The sequence below is a fragment of the Corvus kubaryi genome, unplaced genomic scaffold, assembly GCF_017639235.1.
Source record: "Corvus kubaryi isolate FWS band 111438036 unplaced genomic scaffold, C.kubaryi_AGA036_p1.0 64854, whole genome shotgun sequence".
NCBI classification, from domain to species: domain Eukaryota; kingdom Metazoa; phylum Chordata; class Aves; order Passeriformes; family Corvidae; genus Corvus; species Corvus kubaryi.
The window spans coordinates 17,626-42,430 of record NW_024581560.1 but is presented as its reverse complement, the minus strand read 5'-3'; the positions used below and the strand labels follow the sequence as shown (position 1 = coordinate 42,430).

The following is a 24,805-nucleotide window of genomic DNA, read 5'->3' as shown; positions in this document are numbered from 1 at the left end:
TCCTTGATGTAGAGCAAAAAACAGTACAGAAAAAGAATTCAGAAGTGTTCACTGACAAAAATTCGTAATAGCCTCAGCTCTTAGAAGAATCAGATGCCATCATCTGTATTGAGATAACTGAAGTTGATCTCTTTGCACAGTATCTGTCAATGTCGTGAATAATTTTAGGCTGATAGTACTTGGTATATTTGGGAGGATGTGGAGTATTAACATCTGTTCTTGGTTTGTTTTCTGGCATTATTGTACAATTCAATACAAGAGAACAAAACAAAAAAACACGCTCAAAACCGCTTTCATTGTGGTATTTTTGCCAGCAGGACTGTCCAGAGGACCCAAAAGCCTGTTGTTCCCTCACCAGCACTTGTCTGGCTTGAAAAAGCATCTAGACATGTGGCCATCCATCTCCTGTTTTATATCTGTGCATATCTGCCACAGTTTGCCTGGAGAAACCTCTCTGCCTCTTATACTTTTCCCTCTAAGTTCAAAGCAGCCTTTGTCTGCATCCTCATGTGAAGCCATCCCTTGTAAGTTGACTTTACAGAGGTCATTCTTCTCTTTTCTATGTGAGGTTGCTTTAATGTGAAAACTGATTTTGCACCATGCCACACTTTTTTTTAATTTTCTGCAAATGTTCTGTACTGCTCCTGTCTACAAGGAGTGGATTCAGACACAAGCAGGATGTTCTACCTTGAGCATGTGCCCTTGGTAGCACGGCCGTGCTGCTGCCAGTCCCAGAAGCACTAGGACTGCACTGTAGGCTGTGGAATGCAAATGTTAAGCCCTGGGAAGGTAATAATGGTTTACTCCAGTCATTGTTCACTCCTGAAATGTAATTACTGAAGTTACTGTAGTGTGCATTGATAACTGTGTCATATATCAGGTGTTTCTTCCAATACTCCTCTGCTAAGAAATTGGTGAGGTTCTTTAATTAAGAATTAAGAGCCTTTTTTTGCCTGCAACTGGCTTTCTGGTGGTTATTTGATTTCAGGCTTGGGATATTTATATTGAATTCTGGTACTTTTGTTAGAAACAGAATTTCAAATATGAGGCTTACATTTGTGGTTAAATTGAAGACCACATTTGCTGAATGTCTCAACTGGGATTTAGGGAGTGTTGGCTGCCAAGGATTCTGTGAATATGAAAAATGTACCCAAAACCAAATAGCACAAGAGCTAAGCTCATTTTAGACAGGCAACCAATGAACCCAGGTGTGAACTTTGCTGCTGTGTTGTGCAGGCCTGGTGTTTTCAGTGAGTTAAGTGATCATGTCCTGGATATCACTGCTTGTGATGGATCATAAAATATCCTTATTTCCTTTTCTGTGTCATGCTAGGCAGACTTTTTCTAGTCTATAAGCACTGGTGAAAGGTATTTGGTTTTTAGGTAATATTTTTGCAATGGCAAAGTCATCTTGTAGATGCTCTTATAGCTGAAAAAAAAAAAAAAAAGAAAAAGGTAAAAAGGAGATCATCTAATGCCCTGTTCACAACCAGAACAGCTGTTGGTATAAACTGGATCTGTTTTAGACAGTTTTTTGCAAGTGTCTTAGCCTTACCTATCTCCTTTGCTTTCACTAAAAATGGCACAACATTTCACCTGTACATTTATATAGATTAACTTGGCTTCTGACCCAAGGCAGCCTGCATTGGCAGTGTTTTAAATTTACAGTCTTGTTGGTAACTGTGGTCTGTTGTGCCGTACAGATGTGCTCTGCTGCACCTCATACCAGTTTGTCTTCCACTGGGGGTTGCTGGGTTCTGAACTAGGACTGGTTTGGGGATTGTCTCTCCACAGGCTGGAGGGGAGGCCACAGAGCAGGCTGTGACCAGCTTCATGTCTTCGGACTCTCTTCACTGATGTGCTTTTGTTTGCTTGTTTTTGATAGAAATTTAGATGTTTAAAAGTTAGTGACAGCCAGTCAGGAAAAGGGCAACAAGGAATGGACTGTTCATCATCTCTTGACATTCCTCTTGTTACACTAAGAGAAATACATGTACCCACAGGACTTGAAACATGTATCACAGGACTTGAAACACTGAGTAAATGTGATGTCTCCAGTATAACAAACTGCTGTCTTTTCCCTAAGAATTGACTTTATGTGATTTCTTACTAAGCCGTGAGATGCCAAGTGGGATGTAAAGCAAAGTGTTTTCTCTGCAGAATTTCTGCTGACATACAAGAGAAAATCCATTCAAGGACAGCATTCACTATATTTTCAGCAAACTTACCAATTACTTATTAATTATATGTGGTTTTGGTAGGAAAATGTCAATAACAGCAGTTTTTTGTTTTTTTTTTTTTACTTTTAGGTCCAGTTCCATTTATGCCCTGTTCCAGCTGCACTTAACACATTCACTAGGTGGAGAATAGAAGCAAGCACTTGAACTGATTGTGTAGATTTTAGACATTTTTGGGGTTTTAAAATGAAATTTTCACATTTCAATATCTGAATATGAAGGCAAATATTTTTGAGTTTTACTTTAATGTGTACACTAAGATATAAAATTATAGTAATATAGAAAATAAATGATAAAACTTTTGACTGAGAGTTCTCTCAGTTTTCAAATATTTTTCTGTGAAAAAATCTTTTCTGTCATCTAGTATTCACTTTTCTTTTTGATGAAGTGAATATATTCCAGGTCCTTAAGTCTCATGAGAATTTATTTTCAATGCTATCTATTCATTGAAAGATATTATTTACATACACTAAAAAGTAGAAAATGACAAAAAGTCTGCTCACATATAAAATACTATGTTGCTATTATTCTTGAAGAAAAATTAATCATGGTATTTCTTTGTCTTTACCTACCTGCAAGTTGTTCCATGTATTCATCTTCTCACAGTAAGATTTACCCAGTCTTTTGAGTATCTGCTTATTTTTGAAGCTTTCTTGTGCTACATTGAGTATCCCTGTAGTCTTCCAGGCTGCAGGGCAGATCATAGTGTTAATGCACCAGCTGACCCAGCTGCCAGTCAGGCACATGCAGTCATGATATTGCAGCAGCAAGCCTGAGAGAAGCATCCAGACCAGGAATTTAGAAAACAGCAGCACTGTAATGTTTTCTTTAGAATTCAGCTGCTGTGTATCCTCCTTACAGAACTGGAGATCTAGAGGAAGCTCTTTGGAGCAGAGACCTTTCTTTTTCATCTCATGTCTGTCTGTGTGTACAAGTGTGCATATTTGTGCTCCCCTTGCCGAGTATCTCCAAGATTCAGCGCGATTCCTGAACCTCATACCAGAGGTAGGTGGATGCCAAGAAAGTGTAGGGTGGCTGGTGCAGCATGGACAGGCATGTACCTGGGATTGTCCCTGCAACAGCAGGAAGCAATGGAAGTCCTGAGGCAGTGCCAAGACCCTTCATAGGCTGAGGGAAGGCAAATCCCAGGGTGGATTCATAAAATGTTTGGAAATAACTTCTGTGCTTTCCCTTCTGATGCTGGCTATGCTAATATTATTAGCAGTGTGGGAGTACATGTAGGAAAGAACAGACTCCAGAGACTTCTAACTAATTAGGAGTTTGCTGGTTGGCATAAGTAATGAATTATGAGTGAGGTGATACATGAAGTAGTTTGCTTTTTTACCCTCAAATTGTAACATAGCATTCTCTTAACTAGGAAATAGAGACTGACCTTGCATTAGTTGGGGAATAGCACATACAGATGCGGTTGGATTGGAAATGAAGTCCCAGGGTTGTTCTGATATTGGGCATTTCAGTAATACTCCAGTGGGATTAGTCTGTAATAATAACGCCAAAGCAATACAGATGAGTAAGCATGTCATATATAGCATTATCGGAACAGTAATCATGTGCAATTTAAGAAAGCAAAGATGAAAAACAGAATGATGGGGGTATCAAATGGGCCTGGTTCAGAGCACTTCTAGGGATAACAGTCTCTTATAAGCAAAACCAGCTTAGGTAGTTTAATTTCTTCCTGATACGATTATGTACAACAAAAGCTACAAAATCCTTCAGAGCAGCGAACCTAATGAAACTGTTGTGCATGCCTAGATGACCTTATCTGTCAGTGTGCAATGAGCACTTCACACCACCCCTCCCTTACAGTGCTGGTGCATCCCTCCCTCCTGCCTACCAAGGAAGAGTGTCTAGAAGTCATTGTTTGGCAGAAGTAAACAGAAATTTGTCATACTAGATGGTGAGAAGGAACGAGCCTGGTCATCACTTTTCCATCCCAGTAGCTGAAGGGAATTGTGTAATTGTTAGCCTGCTTAAAATACTGCTTGGATCACCTGTTCCACATGGCACTTCAGGCAGCAGAGTATTGCCCAGCATTGGATTGCAGAGTCATGTAACCTATGCAAAAGATCAAAACACGACAGTATTATGCTATGGCAAAAGATTAGGCATTGCATTGCAGTGCAATGCATTCTTTATGTCCTGTATATGCATTATGACAAAGTATTTGTTTAAAAAAATAAATCTTAGATAGTTCCTGAAAGCCAGATTGTACTACTGAGAATTAAAAAGGAAGGATTCAGTTTGGGAGGAGGGAAGAGAGGGTAATTTTCTTTGACTTCTGATGTCATGGTTGAGTAAACCCTGAATAAACATGTGTCACACACTGGCAGAGCACCTGAGGTTGCATCCTGGGTGCAAAAGTACAGTATTTTTAGTTGCAGTAAGTACCGTGGTTAACTCTTGTATTCATTATGAATACTTACAGGTTTTTATAAAACTGAAAGCAGCATTTTGGTCCACAGCATCTCTACAGCTATGCACCATGTCTACATGTTCAGAAGCAGGTAATCACATCTGTTCTTTCTGAACTGTCAAAAAGGCCAGATGTGAGCAAACATTATGGAAGCTCAGCAGCTTCCAGATGGTACCAAATGGTGGTTTTGGTGTCAGCCAAGTTGGAGAATGCACCGGTTAGCTATGCTATTGTCTGTTTCTGACAACCTGTGCTGCTGAATGCATTGCAGAATTTTGTTGTAGTAGAAGCTTTATAAGCATAGAAGAATTCTTGTCCAGGCATATAAGTTGTGCTATATAATGGTAAAAATGTGAATAACTGAAGTGAGGTTGTCATCAGCTAGAATAGATAGAAGAGCCCGTCAGCCACCTTGGAAAGAGCACAGGAGCAGAGGATGATGCCACCTCAGAAAAAGATTCCTATTAGAAGTACTACCAGCGATTGCAGGCCTGTGCACCAGGACTGGAGTCTCTTCTGAGTGATTTCCTCTGTCTGCCACCATTTCCTCAAATACAGAGGTAGTGGTGGTGGCTTGGCAATTCTTGGCAGTTCAGGGCAGCAGTTCTTCATCATAAGGTGAAATGTATTAAATCATCTCCTCAGTCATGTGGAATGACCTTGATAGAGTCTTGTTGCTTTTTATATAGTGCTACCTCTACAATTACTGGTGAACATTTGAATATATACAAGGACCTTGCTTGGTTTTTGGGTGGCTTTTCATCTTTACATCTCATGCTGCAACAGCAAACTTGCTAGTGCAGTGCAGACATACTGTTTGTTTGCAGTGCATATATGATGTTTGTATCTGATCAATTCACCTAAAAGCTGCACATTAGTACTGAAAAGGATGGTCCTGAGATGGATGATCCTTCCAGGATTTTAGTGGATCTTTAGGATTTCATGTATCTTTCCAGAATACCTGGGCAGCTGGTGGTTTTACTAGATCTTCCCTGACTGGAAACAGTGGACATGTGGCTTTCCAGAGAGTTGCAGTCCTGCTGAAACTATGCATACGTAGATTACCTTGTCCACCCATGTGCAATAAGGATATCTCTTTCTGAAAGTTTCAGGCTTTTTGTTGCATGTGACCTGCCTTTGTTGAGGTCTGTGGAATTAACTTACCATTTTCCAAGAATGGCAAAACTGCAGAAGAGAGGGTGTTTTAGCATGTGAGGGAAATTTTATTAACACTTAATGACTATGAAAGCCCTTCACTTACTTTATACCTGTTCCACAGAGATTGCAGAGAGTTGCAGTGGAACTATATTTATGTAAGAATAAGGAATAAAACTGTTAAGATCTGATGTATCTCTGTCTGCATTCTTGTTATGTTCAATTGTTTCTATTAACACTGACTTCTGATAGTGGCCTCAAAGTGAGTCTGAACCTAAAATTATAGTTCTGTTCTATCATTGTGTGTTTTAGCCTTCTATTTAATCAGTTGAACTGCATTATAAAACACAGAGGTCAGAGGGAGAGAGCAGAAAATGAGAAAAGACAGCTTTTTTAAAATGTGAAACAAGTACCTTTAGTTATAAGTGTTCCCAGACTTCATATTTATGGGCTCTGTATAGTATACTAGCACATTGGTGTAGTTTTTAATAACCTTTTACAGAACATATGGCTCAAGATTTATCTATATGCAGAGCCTTGTGGACAGAACTTGTGAATTGCAACATAAAAAACCTCCAGATGTACATGTTATTTCTTATTAACACAAAGTGATTTTCTTGGGAAAAAGGTTATATACTAGAAAGGCAACATCTGTGTTACTACTTAAATTTTAATAATGTGAATAATTTTCTTTCAACAGAGGAATTCAAGGGCTCAACAATAGTTGAATTAATGAAAAAAGAAGGCACCACCCTAGGGCTCACAGTATCGGGTGGTATCGACAAGGATGGGAAACCAAGAGTATCTAACCTTCGTCAAGGAGGAATCGCTGCTAGGTAACCACATCTCAAGCTACAAAATGCATTATACGATGTGATTGTTTCAGAAATATGTGCTGCATCAGAAAGGTCACCTAAAAAATATGTGACTGATGCATCTATAATGGCAGCCTGTCACACTGGAGAACCTCAGAGGGAAATGGCAACAGCTGGTCCTTCTTTTTGCTCAAGGCTACTTTGATAAAAACTAGAAATACCAGTGAGATCTTTGAAAGTTGTCATAATCCTCATGAGATTTTTTCTAAATTTTGTATGTTTTATTTCTCTATTTTTTTATCTTTGAACAAAAACTTGAGTGAAGTAGCATAACATACTGAGGGGAAAAAAACCAAAATGGAAAAACAAATGAGAGTGCTGCCATAATTTAATTTTTTTTTAACTCTTCATTAGATAGCTCTGAGATTAAAAAGACTCTAAAGTCATAGGTACCTTGCTTACTACTATAGTGGAAAGAAAAAAAGCTGTTAATCATGAGTGAGACAAGTCAAAAGATGAGGGTTGAGATAAATCATCCCAAGTAACTGAGCAGAACTTAGGCTTTTGGGCTGCGGCCCATCTCCTGTTGATGTTATGTTAGCTGTGGATGCAACCAATGTCCAAAAAAAAAAAAAATTGGTTTTGGACATTTCCCAAAGAGAGAGACAAGGATGGGGCCATGAAGAAGATGACTTCCCAGATCCTATGCCCAAACCAGTCAAATCATCCAACTCATTTATTGTGCAGCTGGTTTTGTACCTCAGAAATGAATAATGCAACAATGTTTTTTAATATTTAACAAGCTAGAGTAGATTTAGATCTTAAAATGCCACTTTCTGTTAGAAATATGAACTCGTCTTAATCTAGATTAATGGAAAAAATATTTCTTACAATCACTAAGCAGTAGTTTAAAGGATTTAGGTTGGTCCAGCAGATCTGTCTTTCACAAAAGGAATATATACTTTTCCTTAGGAGTGACCAGCTGGATGTAGGGGACTACATCAAATCTGTGAATGGAATCAACCTGACCAAATTTCGCCATGATGAGATCATCAGCCTGCTCAAGAATGTTGGTGAAAGGGTTGTGTTAGAAGTGGAGTATGAGCTGCCTCCAGTCTGTAAGTAATTTCAGAGCAAACTGAAAACCTATGCAGAACAGCAGACGTAGTCAGCAGTGAGATGGGTATGGTTGGTGATAGTCATTTTGGTAGTGGTTGTTTTTTAATTTTCTATTTTTAATTTTGTTTTTTCCTGTGGCTTATCACAGAGCATTGAAGCAGTGCAAAAGAACTGGCACTACAGAGGGATGCTCTCAGATGTTTTAGAAGCAGAATCCCACAAACAACAGAGCAGAGTTATCAATCTCCACTTTTTGTTGGTTTGTGGTTTTCTGCGGGTGAGGGTTGTTTTTTGTTTGGTTGGTTTGGGTTGTTTGGTTGGGTTTTGTTTTGGGGATTTTTGTTTGCTTCTTTGCACTTTTGAATACTGGAAATTAGATTAAGTAGATTCCAGGGCAAGCAAATCTTTCTCTTTACCAAAAGATCTTCTGAGATGAGACCAGTGAGTATTTGCTAGTCCTGCCTCTGCTTTTTCCTTCTTTCTCTCCACTTGCAACACCATCCCTCTCTCCCAGGTGAACATCCTTTGGGACTTCTCCAGTCTTTTCTGACACGACTTTCAGGCAAAATTTCATTTCTAGAGCAAAAGACACAGTGGGGTAGGCCATGAGGATACATGAACTTGCAAGAATTGTGTGACCGAAACAAGGACTTCTCACTGAGCAGGATTTTCTTCAAAATACGAGTTTATGCTCACATCAAAGTTACAGAGTGCGACTGAATGTTTCCCTTGCCTCTCCTTTGCTCTGTCTGTGCTTGTGTCTGTAACAGTGTGTCTGTAGGAGAAGATCAGTGTGAATCAAGTCTATCAGGTATGAAGTGGAAGCCAGAGGAACAGTGAGTTGGAAACCTGGGACCTAAAGTGAAGGAGTGTCAGGTGTCTGACTGGCACTGAGGGGCTGCACCAGGCACACCCTTGAAAGAGTGTGTGTTCATTCATACTGCTCACTGGAGGGCAGAAGATGTGCTTTTCTGGTGTTTGGCCAGAAAAATCTCAGCTGCCAACTGGGAAGCTCTTGTCTCCTTAAAGTTTCCGTGCAATAGAATCCAAAAAAATCCATCACTGTCCTTGGTGCTCAGAAGCTGATGAACTTCCCCACTGCTTTCTACCAGCTGGGGGTTAGTCTAGTTACATATTTGGTTGTTTTTAGGACCTCCTGACAAGCATGTTGAAAATTTTTGAGTGTCCTGTGTCTACTAGCGTTTGCATGTGCTGAAGGAACTTCATATTCTGAAGCACAGTATCTGAATTAATCAGCTGAGTTCAGCATTACTTTGCTGCGGATGTAATTGTTTTACCAGCATTATTTGTTTTGCATTTATTCAACTGGGCTTTCTTTTGTTTTCATCCTCTTTTAGCATATGTGCCACTCTTGTCCACTGAGACTGGATTTTCACGTGCTAAATTACAGCAGCATTTGTAACTTTTTCTTTAAGTCCTTGGAATTTCCAGCCTCTTCATACAAGCATAGATAATAAAGTTGGAGATAATTAGCAGTCTAGTTGTTTCCATGAACTACCAGTGAGCAAGCTAAACACACTGCATTTGTCATACACGTAAGTTTTCCAGTAAGTCATGGAGAAATCCTGGCACTTCCTTCCCAGCCCCTTACATAATGAAATTCTGCTGTTGTTCCCATGCTTGCTCCCTCAGAGAGAGGACTATCATAGTTTCAGAGCTGGAAAATGTCAATTGTTTAATAATGACAGATTCAATTTGGCTGAGCACTGGTAATCCCACTCTGCTTAGTGCTTCCTTCCATGTTTGAAGTGTTCACAGCAGGAGCATCCAGCTGCTATTTTCAGCATGAGCCACCTCAGTGTCTAAAACTAGAAGGTGAACAGTGCCTGTCTCGTGTCTGCCTTTTGCTGTGGGTAAGGGTTAAGGAGTTCTTTGCCACAGCGGGCTGGGGTGCAAGGACAGCCACCTGAGTGGCTGTTCCCAAGTGGAAGGACGCTGCTGCCATTCCTCACTGCTGAGCTGCTGGTTTCACCTCCCCCCTTGGAGGTTACAGGCCACACCAAACAAATGAGGAAGTGTGGATTCATCATGAGCTACACACAAGGCCACTTTCTGTCAATAGGAATGAAGTCAGCAGTTGTCTTCCTCATAATTCATATTTTTTAGTCAGTAAAATGTTTCTAACTAAAAAGAGAACAACCACATGGACTCAGTAACACAGTTGTCATCTTCAAGCTGTAGCAGGAATTACTACAGCACAGAGCAGTGCTCTGGGGGGCCATCTTTCACCTGTTTTCCTAAGGAAGTGAGATTTATGTGGTTTCATTGGGTGGTTCTCCTGGTCCCCTTCAGTAACTTTTTTAATAGGGACTGAAAAACTCCCAAAAAAGTACATTACAGTACATCTCCTAGAAGTAAACACTTGAGTGAGTTGCGAGCAGGGGAGCCCTGAGAGAGAGAGAGAGGCAGAGAGCGCTGAGGGGGCTCTGCTCTTCCTGGTGCCTTTCATGATTGGCAGCACATGCAGGGTAGCCTGTGGCATCCATTGCCCCCTCTGGGTATCCTGACAGGGAAACTCTGATTATTGCAGGCAGGAACATTAAATGACACATGTTTTCATTAGTTCTGCCGCTCATGGAGCATATATTTTATAGAGCTGGATTGGTTTGGTTTTGATTTTTTTTAAATTTTATGTGTGTTTGTACTGTTTGCAGTATTTGACTGGAAGGTGGGAAGTGTGAGTGTGTGTGATTTTGCACAGAGTCCTTTTCCCATTGGAAAAGAGAGTTCTTAGACCCTGCTGAAGTTTTTCCTGTAAAAGCTAATAGTAGACTGTCTGCTGGCCTCTTAACAGCAGTGATTTCGAATTCTGTAAAGTGGATTACCACACCCAAATGCATTGGTCTGTGCATTAAGCTTCTCACCTCCTACTCCAGCTGTACACCAGTTCTCTAGTACTTCCAGAGAAAATACTGACTCAACTAGAAGCCAAAGAGCTTTTTTACTAACTTGCCAATTTTGAGGGAGCATGCTACATTTTGAAAAAGAAAAAAAATCCTTATGATAACAAAACGCATTATGCATTTTAATCTAGTAGCCTGAAATCAGAGAAACACCCCAAAAATCTTGATTGTCTTCTCTCTAAGAGACAAAAGTAAATGTATTCATAGCTAAACAAGCTCGATAGGTACTCTTAAGAATTTCATGTCATTTTTGTCTCCCTGTGTATTTCCGTATTTTCTAGCACTCTTCTGTAACTATAAGAAAAGCAAAATTATACCATAATTTAAACAGTAATAGTCAAATTCCTCACCTGTTATATGCATCGATGTCTTTTTCCCAGACCATTGTCACTCTGCAAAATGTCTGGCCCAAAATTCTCTCAAAAAGGGGATGAGTTCTATTTAATTACAGGTCTTCAGTCTGACTGTTCTGTAATTGAGTCTTTCCAATTGTATGACCCAATATCTATCTTAAATTGGAGAAGGTGTAAATCTGTGTGTATAATTAGAAAAACAATAACAGTTAAGGTTTGGATTCTTTTTCTTTTAGCCGTACAAGGATCAGGTCTCATCTTTAGAACTGTGGAAGTTACTTTACATAAAGAGGGGAACACTTTTGGATTTGTAATAAGAGGTGAGTTATTGTTGAATTTGAACTCTGTATTTTCTTATTTAAAAAAAAAAGTGATAAGTTTTTATAGCACTCAGAAATATGTCAAGATTTATGCCTTACAGTTTGTAAAAATCCATGTGTTACATTTTCCATACCCTCATGTATTGCTTTGATGAGCTGCTCTAATTTTTGTTTATGGAAGAACCTTAAATAATCAACTATGCCAAGGAAACATGACAAACTGGTCACGTAAGACCAGATTCTGCTACCACTGAAATCAGCAGGAGGATCATAGCTCTTAAAAAAAAATTTACATATAGTATTTGTATCTATTAGGCATGAAATCTGATTAATCCTGCTGGTAGTCTGAATTGTACAACTAAAACATTCTCACTGACCTGGAGAACAGAAGATGCAGCTATTGATTAATATACCCCAATGATGAATGATTATTTTCTTCAAGGAAAAACCTCTTTTTTATTTAATACTTAAATTTCTTAGTGGCCACTCGTTATTCTGAGTATACATAAGGTATAGATTGTTTTTTTTCTCTGTGCTTCAAACATTGCAGAACAATAAGTGTTCACACTGAGATCACATTTTTGGAGTAAAGGTTCTAAGAAAAAATAAACATTTATTAAGAATCCCTCCATAGAAATGTTTTTAAAGATTCATCTATACATAGAGTAAGTTGATTTTATTTAACGTAAAATTCAGTGGAAGGTCATATTAATGGCTTGGCCATTTTTTTTACCTTTTTAGCCCATCTGTAAAGGTGCATGCTGCAAGCTGTAGGCTTGCCTTTTGGAAATGAGCTTTCATAAAAAGCATAAAATGAAGGTGTACTTTCTCTCACTTTTTCCTTTCTAGGTGGAGCACACGATGACAGAAATAAATCTCGTCCTGTTGTAATAACATGTGTCAGACCTGGAGGGCCTGCTGACAGGTACAATTCATCTTTCTCTGGAGTTCATGTAAAAGAGAAATGGAGAAAGGTGAATTATTTGGGACAGAAGTTAAGATTTTGAGTGAAATATATGTACTTAAATACAGTCCTTTGAAATTCATGGGTTTGTCTTTAATTGTTGTAATAAAAGTAACAACTGCAGCAATAGTAATGGGCAACCACAGAGGCTCAGCACGTTATGGTGCGTGTGAACTTCAATTTAGAATCTTGCACCTAAAATAATTGGGATAAATTCCTGCAGTAGGTCAGAGCACATTTTTTTTGCATTCTTCAGACAGCTGATGTAGCTCTTAATTATGCTTTTTATACTCTAACACCACAATCTTTTTCTCTTGGGGTTCAGAGTTATACTGTCACATGTTTGAGTGTTGTATTATATTCTTCTGTTATGATGTTTGTACATATCTGCATGTGAGGTCACACATAACCTTACCTAGAAAACTTCTGAGTACAGAATCATGTTTTGGCCATATTTGTATATAATACTATTTTGTATTTATATAAAGAAAGAATATTCACTTTATTTTTATGTACAAACTGTATTTTCAAAAATGGCATTTGTGACCTTAAACCATTAGACAAACTGAAAGGGCAGTTTCTTTAAAGCAGATTGATGTCCGTAGCCTATGCTGACATTTTTGACCTTGGAAACATTAACTGAGAAGAAAATGTTTCAAGAGAGCATTTCTTTAGTTCCCTCACTTTCTTCTCTCCCTCATCCCCTGGTTTCCTTGTTTTTCTCCACAATTCTTGAGCTGACAGTGTTAGTATTTCATTTTCTGTTATAATTCTGAATAGGTTATGAGATATGCCTAGGAGACAGTGTTTTAGATTTAGAGCTGAATTACTTCTAGGTAGGAAGAAAGGAAAAATGGAATTATGCAAGGAAAAGATATTTTTAAAGAAAATCTATAAATGGGCATTCATATTTTGCAATCTGTTTGGGCACCCATGTGTTTGCACCTTATGTTTATTTTTAAGAAAATATTGGAGGAAGATGTGTTTATTATATATGTATGAAAAAAGAGTTGTGTGGATAAGGCAGAAAGAAAGCATATGTTGAGCAGAAGCTATACTTAGTTGCAATTTAGTGTGGCTTGATTATTTCACTGTGTGGTAAGCTGTTTTCCAGTCACTGACTTTCCAATTAAAGCAATTTCCTTTCCACTGCGCCCTCTGATCATTCTCACTGTCAAAGTAAATGTTAAATGTTAAGGAAAGAGGGATGGATGTCAGGGAAGGTGCAAGAGAATCGCTTTGCATAAAAATGATATTATCTCCAATTTATCTTACACTAACAAAGATCATTCCTTTATTCTCCCTTCAGAGAGGGCACAATCAAACCTGGGGACAGGCTGCTGAGTGTTGATGGAATCCGACTGTTGGGAACAACACATGCTGAAGCCATGAGTATTCTCAAACAATGCGGACAGGAGGCGACTCTGCTGGTTGAATATGATGTCTCAGTGATGGGTAGGTTGTGGGATAGGAAGTGGGGCTGTAATACTGGCTGTAATCTGTGTACATTACATCACTGTAATCTGTGATGTTTTGCTGCCTGTTCTTCATGAACGACCTGTTATGCTCCTGGTAGCGCTGCTATTCCCTTCTGCATCGTGTCATTAATCTTGGGTTCATAAGGAGGTGAGCAGTATTTTACTGTAATTTAGCATTCTGACGTTTCGTGGTTCATAGGCTGAAACCATAGTGTGGATTCTAGCAAAGTAACTTTTCCAGTGACTAGTTTATAATAAAGGTTAATGAACTGTAATAATTTCTGTGTCACATGAAAGAGGGGAATACTTGATCTAACAAGAATTCTTTTGCCTTTTGCCAGTGCTGCTAGTTGGACAAGACATAATTAAAAAGTTACAAGACTTCCACATAGAAAAGAATACGGAAGAGAAAATTTGTTACGAAATACAGAGGTGGCAAATCATGGCATGAAAAATGAGCTTACATGTTATACAAACTTTGATTGAATTCACTGAAAATATGGAAGGTTGTTTTGGGAAGTCAAGTAGACCAGATGATTTTTAACAAGAGATTTGAAATTGACTTGTTTCCATTTGTTTTGGAAACTGTCACATCCCCTCAATTTTTTCAAGATACAGAAAATTCATAGCAGCAAGAAATAGAAATACTCACCAGTCAGACTGAAATATTTCTTGTCTGTCTGGGGATTTTTCGCTTCTTTTTCTGCTCGGTTCCACAGTCAGGTTTCTAGCCTAGCAGTAAAGCAGCCTCCTAGGGATTTGTGAAATAGCACTGTCAAAATTCGAAGCCTTGGAAAGAATTAATACTGAAAAGAATAATGTCAGATATTTGCTTATTCTGGAACAGCCCTCTTTATTCTTCTCTGAGACACAGATTTATCTTTTTTTATTACAATATATGTCTCTGTTTACTTAACTGTCAAGAATTGAACTGGCAGGTTTGTGTAGTGTCTGGCAGGACTGATGGACAGTTGTGCAGGTTCATGTCCAGAAAGGTGGAGACAGCTCAGATGAGCTCTAGCTTCTGAGGAGAACTAGAATTTAGGTGTTTTCATTTGTTTCTTCCTTTTCTTCGAAAGACGATGCGTGACCAAGCCCTGTCTATCATCACAGTTAAAACAATATTCTTTCTACACCACTTTTTCTAAAATGAACCCCTGGCTTTAGACAAAGTTCCCAGCGAACTTTCATTTCAGAGAAAACTCCCATCCCCATTTCCTTGTATACCCCAGGGGGAGAGTCAGCCTCCATTTCACTGAGGATCTTTTAGATTTGCAGGTTTGTGGAAGGAGGAGACCACATGATGAAAAACTCTGTTGTGTCCTAAATTGCAGCTTGTTCAAGGCAGGAACCTTCTTTTCAGTGTTATCTGGACAGAGCTCAGTTCAGGAGGATACAGAACTTAGCTGCAAATTTCAGGCTTGTAACTGTAAAGGCAGCACCTAGCAATCAGTGTTTTCTCATGTCATTTTCTCTCTGAATAAACTCTCTTTTGTTCTCAGCAACAAATCTGGTTTTATCATTCCTGCCTTCCTGGCAATAAATGTGTTGTCCAACGGAAATTAAAGGAGGTAGAAGAACCTGAGACTTGGGGAGTCAGAAAGAAAGAAGGAAAATGGAATCAAACACTGGGAAAACGTATGGAATGGTGGTACAGCAGAGGCTGCAATAAGAAATAAGGAGGGAAGCAGCAGACTGTCTTTCTAATGCATTGTGATTTTTTTAGATATTACCTAGCCCCCAGTAGGTTTTGATTTTTTTCCAATTTGCATGCCCTACATAGTATTTTAGCAGTGGTGTGAACAAAAGATTTGGTTGGGAAGCTCTCTTGCTCAGTTAGGTTACAACCATGGTGCGAAGGCTGAAAGTCATTCATCCTAATCCATTGAATCCTGGCCCAGGAAACCTTTGCTGATTTGAATCTTCTCTTAGTTCTGCTCAAGAGCAGGAAAGTCAAAGTTGGGAGTAGTGTGAAAGAGAGAATATGAGCCATGAAGAGAAATTTAAGAAGTATTACTCTTTTTCCCAACTCTTGTGTTACCCATAAACTGTTTGTAATGCTATCTAAGGTTTGATGTGAATTTGAAAATTGGCTAGAACAAAGGAAGAGCATTGGGTAAGGTGACTTATCAATAACTGATGCTTGACAATAGACTAGTAGGTTAGCCTGCTTGGAGGGGGTAGAAACAATCCAAAAGTTACATAGACATCTAGTGTATTCTGTAGGGTCCTCCTAGTATAAGCTTTCAGCAGAATATATTACTCCTAGAGATAAAATTGTAGCATTATTTGCTTTAATACCTTCTCTCCTGTTAGTGAATGGTTATATCCTGTAAAGTAGCATTGCGTGTGGCCAGAACTGGAAAGAGCCATAAAATACATTCTGAAAGCATGAAATTGGAACTTGCTTTGAAATGGTTTCACTAGATGAAGAAAATAATCCTGAACTATTTTTCAGCTACACTCCTGTAGTGTGTAACTGACTTTTCTTACTCCTGTAAGCATAAGCTGTTTCAAAGGTGCTGTGTTTCTCAAAGTTTAGTTCCTTCAGCTGAAGTCTTCAAGAGGTCACTTGGGAAGCTTGTTCATTTTATTGTTTCTGGAACCTAGACAAACTGGAGTAGAAAAAGCATTAAGAGGTTCTGTGCAGGGTAATCAAGTGTGTATATAATGCAGGAGATGTGGCTATTTCTGTTGAACTCTCTGCGGTTACACCTGTGCTTGCTTAAATAGATCCTGAAGACTCCTGCTCAGCTGGGTCCTAGGAAATGAACTTGTCAATTCAGCTTCTTGGAAGAGATTTTTTTTTTTAAAACTCTGCTGAAAATATTTCCAGGTTGGTGTGTGGAGTGTACTGCTGTGTAGTTTCAAAGAGAGTTTGACATAGCAGGAGTTGGAAAATACCAAGATAATCCCTGAAGAAAATTGGAAAACTTAATTTCTGAGAAAGTATTTTATAATGGGATAAAAGTTACATTTGAAGTTGTAGAGGGTGCAGTCTTCCAAATGTCTTTCTGTTTTCCAAAACACATCCCCCAGTCTTGAAGCACTGTGATTGCTTACCTTTCTTGTTGATTTTAGAGGTAACTACATGCATTTTTTAATTTTGTGATGCTTTAATAATGCAGCACTTCGGTGTTTGTGAAAGACATGGGTATGGGGACTCGCTCTACACAAAACTGTATAGAAGTAACATGATCTTTGTGGGCTTTATTACTTTTCTCTGTAATCCTTACACCTGAAGTGTCCAACCTTTCTGGTCATGTGGATCACCTATTTTCATCTAGTGGTAGGAGAGGTCTGAATAGTACAGCTCTCTGTGCCCTATGATTACACCTGTGACCTCATTTTGGGGAAGGGGAGAAGTAGAGGCAAGGTGGTAACTAGCAGTGACTTTCTGCCACTGTCAAGATAATTTTGCAACCTGAACCCTCTCCTGTGGCAGTCAAATAGAAAATACTAATTCCAGGCTATAAATTCAGGTTGGGGAGACTGAAATTCTCGCTGCTAGGCAGTGCTCAGGTGAAGTATCATAATTAACTGCTCACAGCTAGAGTTAGAGTGAGGGTGGGAATTAGAATGCAACACTAATAACAAGCTACAAGCAAACACAGTGACCCTGTCTGAAACAAGAAATAAAAGTTTATCATTACACTGAAGCTGAGGAGATGCAGTTTCTCTTCAGGTTTTCAAAGATCTGCCATGATGCCACTGGGGCTCTGTGTTGTCTCCATAATTGGGGTTGCATCTGCTTGGGTAACCTTCATATTTTCTCTGCAAGGAAGCAATCAGACAAGTTCAAAGGGATTGGCTACCTTGAGTTTAAATTCTGGCCATTTTTATGTAACTAGTTCATAAATGGCTGCTGATGATCTTTTGAGCAACCTATTTTTTAAGTCTTGATGTTCCTGCTGGGGTAGTCTTTGAATCAAAGATAGTGTAGTTAAACAGAACTAACAGCTATTGCCAGAACTTTGGCACAAAAGGTAGCTTTTTTTAGTTGTTTGCACTTGTGAGACACAACGTCTTTCTCTCTTATGTCTTCAATGGGTGTTTGTTAGTTCAAACCCCTCTGTGGTGTTCAGGAGTGAAGGAACATATTGCATGTTCAAATTCCATATGTTTCTCTGGCTTCTTTAACAGTTCTTGCACTTACTTGAGCCAGAATAGATTTGCTAGAATGTGGCACCCTGTAAGTGCTCTCTTTGAAATGGAAACAGCTTGGTTTTTGTTGCAAATCTACCAGAGTCACCCTGACACAGAACCACTCAATTTTAAATAGAGCAACGCCCTCAATTTTCTGAATTCAAATGTTAACACCGATAGAACTTTTTAGAAAGGGGATTATTGATTCAGACAACCTCATCCAAGACTTTTACCTCTTTAAGTTCACCCATTAAAATAAGCTAATTCATTAGTTAATTAATGCTGTAATGATCTTATGGAAGTTTATTTAAAGAAATCTGCTTCACCTTTTAGCAATTCTGCCTGGCAAGAAGAGCACTAGGGAGAGAAAATGTGCACAGTTTAAAGATCAGGTGACATAATCTGTGGCCTAGTGTAGACTTTGAGTAATTTGTGGAAGGTGAGAAATAGAGGAGAAAAAAGAACTTACGGGCTGCCCCTTAAGCTTCATAAAGCAGTATCACTCAAGGGCATTCAGAGCTGTGGAGACTCTCAAAAGCTAGAGGTTTTACAAGCCCAAAGGAACAGGAGCCCCAGAGACTCCAAGGACTGACTTAAGATCTTCATAAGCCTTCTAAGTGTTGCAAGACCTTGAAAGCTGAGTGAAGTCAGGAGCCCTGTAGGATTCCACTCTGCTTTTTTCTTTCTGATTCTTTACAAACTTAAAATTAACATTTCCTTTGTCTCTTACAGGGTTTTGACAGAACAGACAGGTAGCATATTCTAGCATTTGACTGCAACTGCAGGTCTCCTGGCTATCACAGGCCAATAGATTTAGATCCCTTGACGTTCTAAGTATGAATTAGTTGCTTAAAACTTTGAAGAAGTTTTCTTGTCTTATGTTGCTTCAGAGACAGAACAAAAATTCATGTGCATAGCAAAGGTCATAACAGCTGTATTACTTGAAACATTACTTTAAATACATCTACACAAACACATACACAACTTCTGTTGCAAGACAATGCTGGAAGTCAAAATGTTGAGCGTGCCAGTTGGGAAATGTCAGAAGTGAGACTGTCTGCTCTGCCAGTGTCCAGGTAGGTGTACATGCAGTACATCACAAGACCCACAGGAGAGATAACCTTTTTATGCAGCTATTCATTTTGAATTTTATTTCTGTCTCCAGTGTGTGACCACAGGCTTATTGAAGGCACTGCCCAGATCCTTGTCTAAATGCAAAGTTATTAATTTCCTGGTGTTTTTTCCTGAGGCCCTAATCCTGCCACAGTTTGAGTGCTTCAGGCAATATGCAGATCTCAAGGAGAAAACCTCAGTCCCAAGGTCATTGTATTGGATCTTTCTTACAGCAGAAGATGACACAGACATCACTCTAACAGTTATAGAAATATCCACTCACAGATGTGTCACTAGGTAAAACACATGGGATTTTTTTCTCTCCTGGAGGCTAATGAGTGAGTCATTCACTGAGCAGATACTTAAATCTATGTGCTATGGCACGTTAGTCTCCTCTTACTGTGCAGTTTACTTGTTTATCACACACACTGTGTTCTGCTGTTGGTGCCAGATGCCTGCAGCAGGGACACCAGTAAAAATTGACAGTCAGCCGTGGATATATACAATAAATAAGTTTTCTCTCTGTAGTGCTAGCAAGCTGTGCTGAGGCAGTGGGAGGTGATTCAAGGCAGCCAGCACAGCTTCACCAAAGGGCAAGTCCTGCCTGACCAACCTATTGGGCTTCTATGATGGACTAACTGTATCAGTGGACAGAGGAAGGGCTACAGATCTCATCTCTCTGGACTTGTGTAAAACTTTTGGTACAGTCTCCCACAATATCTTTTTCTCTAAACTGGAGAGAGATGGATTCAGTGGGTAGACTTTTGTTAGATGGATAAGGAATTGATTGGACGGTTGCATCTGGAGGGTAGTGGTCAATGGCTCAGAGTCCCAATGGGCATAAGTGATGAGTGGTGTCCCTTAGGTGACCTGTGCTATTTAATGTCTTCATTAATGACACAGACAAAAGGATCGAGTGCACCCTCAGCAAACTGGCCGGTGACACCGAGCTGAGTGGTGCAGTTGACACACCTGATGGACGGGATGCCATCCAGAGGGACCTGGACAAACTTGAGAAATGGTCCTGTGGGAATCTCATGAGGTTTAACAAGGCCAAGTGCAAGGTGCTGCACCTGGGTCAGGGCAACCCCTGGTATCAACACAGGCTGGGGATGAACAGATCAGAGCAGCCCTGCTGAGAAGGACTCGGGGGTGCTGGTGGAGGAGAGGCTGGACATGACCCAGCCATGGGCACTCACAGCCCACAGAGCCAAACGTGTCCTGGGCTGCATCCAAAGCAGCGTGGGCAGCAGGGCCAGGGAGGGGATTCCACCCCTCTGCTCTGCTGAGACCCCACCTGGAGAGCTGCACCCAGCTCTGGGGTCCCAGCACAGGAAGGGCATCAACCTGCGGGATCAAGTTCAGAGGAGGCCACCAAGATGATTGGAGGGATGGAGCACCTCTCCTGTGAGGGAAGGCTGAGAGAGTTGGGTTTGTTCAGCCTGAAAAAGAGAAGAGTTTGGGGTGACCTGCTTGTGGCCTTCCAGCATCTGAAGGGAGCCCACAAGAAAGACAGAGACTTGCTACAAAGGCTTGTAGTGACAGGACAAAGGGGAATGGCTTCAAACTGAAAGAAAGTAGGTTTAGATTAGATATAATGAAGAAATCCTTCATTGTATGGGTAGTGAGACCCTGGAGCGGGTTGCCCAGAGAAATAATGGCTGCCCCATCCCTGAAAGTGTCCAAGACCAGGCTGGATGGGACTCTGAGTGAGCTGATCTTGTGAAAGATATCCCTGCCCATGGTAGTAGGGTTGGAACTAGATGATCTTTAAAGTCCCTTCCAACCCAAGCCATTCTATGATTGTGTGATTTCAACTAGTGAAAGATACATATTTTGGGATATGACTTACCCTTGGCATGAGAAGCCTGAGGCTTGTGATTTTTTTCTGCTATTGAGTTTTCTGGCTTTCAGGACTGCTCTTTTACAATAGGAAGAATGGGTTATTCCTTTTAACCCTTTGTCTCTCATGCTGCTTTTAAATATGATGTGCAGACTTCACTTAGTGTCATCGTGAGCCTGTAAGATGGTTGATACCTATCAGTTGTTGATACCTATCAAGCATAAGTTCCTGCTTCATTACCTGCTTTAATCTACTCTATTTATCTTCTTTAAAAGAAATATAAATACCTTTTAAACACCTCTTGAGATAAATGGGGTAGCATGGATACCTAGGGTAAATAGGCATTATGGTTTAAAAAAATCTAGCTTTTGGAGCTGGATTCAAATTCAAATTGAAATTCAAAATCCAGTTCTTGATTGATAAGTTTTTTTGTGTGATCAAGAGATACAGATGCTGGCTGTGATAGTGAAATAAAAATATGCTTGCGATTGGTGACCAATGCAGTTGGTCCCTTTCAGCCTTTACAGAAATTGTGACAGAAAGAGAATCTGATACTTAAAAGCAGCAGTCAGGTGCTCCCTCCATGTTACATAACCTTCTTTCCCTTGCAGTTCCGTCTTTATGCCTTACACACCTCCTACCCAACTCATTCACTGCTAGCTCCTCAAAACTTACTGTGCTTTCACCTATGGGTAGGAGATTTCTTCCATTGTGAGGACTGCTGAGCAGTGAAAGAGGTGTGGAATGGGCCTTGTAAGAAAACAGATTTCTCTTTCCAGTAAATGGTATCCCTGTATTGCATGAGCAACTCTCAGTTTGTTGTTTACCAGTACCTGTGTAAGCTTACATCTTTAACAGCGTTGACACATTTTTATGTACCATTACCTAGGTTTGTCAGTCAGAAAAACTTCAAGCTTCTGGCATCTGTACCCAAATAGTTCCTCAAAAGAGTGACAGCCACTAAGCCCACCAGCCTGCTCTCCGTTAGCAGGGCTATCAGACCAGCTGTCCAGCACAGTGCACATGTGCTTCCTGGAGACCAGAGAAGTCTTGATACACACAAGTGACCTCAAGGTTTCGAAGGCATTTGCTGAAAGGGGAGAACAACTGCAAGGGTTCTGGACCCCGTGTTCTTTCCTGTCTGTTTCGTGCAGGCATGATGCTTCTTTCCTCCATTCTTTGTTTTTATCTTGGTTCTGAGCTGCATTACTGTCTTTTTCCCAGTAGCTGCTTGATTTTCCTTTTCTCTGCTGACTTAGTTTGTCTTTTCTAGAAGGTCCTAAATCCCAAACATGCTATTCCCTCTCCTTACAGCCCGGTTTTTTCTGCTGTCTTTTGCCAAGTAAGGCTTAGGTAATTTTCCAACACATCTCGCACTGCTGATTTCCCTCTGTTAAAGGCCTTTTGTTTCCATGCCTGTCCTTCTTCAGCCCTTTCTCTTGTCCCTGTCTCTTAGCAAACCACTCCCAAGTTTCTTGTTCTGCAGCTTCTTTTCAGATCAATAACCTGCTTACCTCAATTCCTCCCCTTCCTGCCCATGAAGTCCTTCTCCTCTCCTCTTCTTAGCTCTTCTCTTGATTCCCAGTGCCAGATCTGTTAGGTAGAGAAGACACATAGGGAACATGAATTTTCAGTATAAAGCCCACAGAATTTTCAGGGGGAGGGACAGGGGAGGTGTGGCAAATTATGGCTTTTCATAATGACCTGCTTCAGCTAAAATAACTAAGGGGAGAGAAAAAGGGTACAGTCTGAGAGAGGTAACCATCGTAAGAAAAATTGACACCAAATACTTGTACTGTGGCCAAGTTGCAAGTTACAAACAATTAAAAACAAGATGTTTTAGCCAGAAAAATATGATTTCAGTGATTCCTAAGTCTATTTGCCCTATAGAATTTTTTCTATTTTCTTTTCTCTGTCTGGTTGTGATTTGCTGCTGTAGTTTAATAGCCATCTTGCTAGTAGCTGATTACAGAAGGAAGGAGTTGTCATGTTTTACAAGGATTTCATAAATCTTACGGGTATTTCTTTCTTTACAAACTTCTTGGTCATCCCTAAAGAGAAATAAAAGGAGTTTAGCTGAACCATATAAGTTACAAATTACTCTTAACAGGTCCAATTAAAATTTGTCTCAAGTGCTTTTGAAACTATGACCTCATTAAAAGCAGCTTAATAAACATTGCTTTGTATGGGAGAAAAAAACTGTAAAGGTGAAATGAAATGTCCCTGAAACAGAAAACTAGAGGTACAATTTAGTTGTGATAAATAACTAGGAAGGGGGAGGAGTTCCAATTTGTGTATGAAAATACTCTGTTTTACTTATTGGGTACTGAGAGTAATGGAAAAATTTGTCTTCAAAGACTTGTCAGGAAGGTGAAACCTGTATTTATATGCAGTTAATCTAAATAGTCTACAATTATAAGAAATCAATCTGATCTATCAAATGTATTTCATGATGGGCATTCATTAAAGGAGACCCTTGCTTATCTATGTTAGTATCTCCTTACAAAGCACATGGTTTCAATATTTTAGATGCTAATTCAAGGGCTTGGATCCTCAAATGGAAGCAGTCTCTACCTATTAAAAATATGCTATTGTGCTTCTTTCTATAAGTAATTAAAGACAAATGATGGAAGGAGAAGATTCTTGTAGTAATCTCTCCTGTCCACCATCCAGGCTTCAAGCAAGCAGAGCAAAGGAGCAAGTAACCCTCACAGACACTTAGTGAAGGATGGGAAATAAGGGGTTGATCAAATCTTTCCACTTCCCATGAAGGCTATCCAGATATGCCGTGAAATGCAGCGTGAAAGAAATTGCCTTCTCTACCACATGCTCTGACCTCTGGTCAGCTGGAAGTGGGTCAGTAAGTTGGCTTCTCTGTTACTTAGCATGCTGGTCGACAGAGACTATAGCAACAGGATAATGAGATATCCTGGCTTGTGCTGGTCTGAAAAAAAATTAAACAGGGAGCTGAAGTACTTAAATTCAGAGCGCAGAGGTGAAAGTTTTACAGAAATGGTGATAATTAAGTTCTGTGGAGATTAAAGGATCTTTTGTATGTGCCATGCAATTCAAAGCAAGAGAAACTCTGTAATCAGAAAAAAATCCAATTAAAAAAAAAAATACAGCCCCAGATTTGTGTTAGTGGCATTGCAGTCATCTGAGAGACTAAGGAATAGGAGACAGATCTGATTTTCTTTATACTCAAGAGAATTTGTGCTGTAACCCCAGAACCTATCTCTAAAAGGGCCCATCTCTAAGCAAATAACAGCAGAAAGGCACCAGTCCTGCCTCCATTACAGGGAGAGGAAAACAATAAATGTCTCCCAAGACTTCCCCTGAGGGAGATATTTTAAAAAATCTGGAACTGAACCAGTCCATCCTCTTGACATTTTTCATGGATATGAGACATCTGGACTGTGCCTGACAGGTTAGGCCAAGGGGGAAAAAACCAAGAATCCCTCAGGTAATTTGCTGGAACACCTGTACCAGGCATAATCTAAGAGGTTAAAATGGGATACAGTAAGGCAGATTTTTATTCCTTTTCAGTAAGGTTAATGGTTCATTAATCATTTTACAGAACATTTACACTGAAAAGGGATGGATTTCAAAGTACAAATATTTTTAGATATTTTGCCTAAACGTGATCTCAGTTAATGGTGTTTTAGTGCAAAACCCGTGTGAATGAGATCTGAAGCTGATCCTGTGAGACTGTGCCATCTAGTACTCAGCACTTGGGAGATGTGTACTGCTCAGAGAAGACAGTACTAAGGTCTGTGAGCTGGAAATGTAAGTAGTGGGGAAAGTCAATATTGAAGGTGAACGGGTTTATCTTGAAATCAACATAGTTCCTCAAGATAATTGCACCAGTGCCACATCTTACAGCATGATCTTGTTACACTTCCAG

General features: G+C 39.8%; 1 protein-coding gene across 5 annotated transcripts in view; it reads left to right on the top strand.

Annotated features, from left to right (window-relative positions):
• Positions 1–24,805, top strand: part of LOC121672688 (glutamate receptor-interacting protein 1-like) — a 175,538-nt gene that overhangs the window by 133,165 nt on the left and 17,568 nt on the right. For 4 of the 5 annotated variants that reach the window (XM_042045431.1, XM_042045429.1, XM_042045430.1 and 1 more), the window contains 5 exons: positions 6,527–6,662; positions 7,614–7,759; positions 11,274–11,357; positions 12,207–12,282; positions 13,631–13,776. In XM_042045431.1, coding sequence (XP_041901365.1) covers positions 6,527–6,662; positions 7,614–7,759; positions 11,274–11,357; positions 12,207–12,282; positions 13,631–13,776 — 588 coding nt within the window. Of the gene's footprint in view, positions 1–4,696; positions 4,763–6,526; positions 6,663–7,613; positions 7,760–11,273; positions 11,358–12,206; positions 12,283–13,630; positions 13,777–24,805 lie in introns of those variants that run through there. The other variant, XM_042045432.1, reaches the window with a different exon arrangement.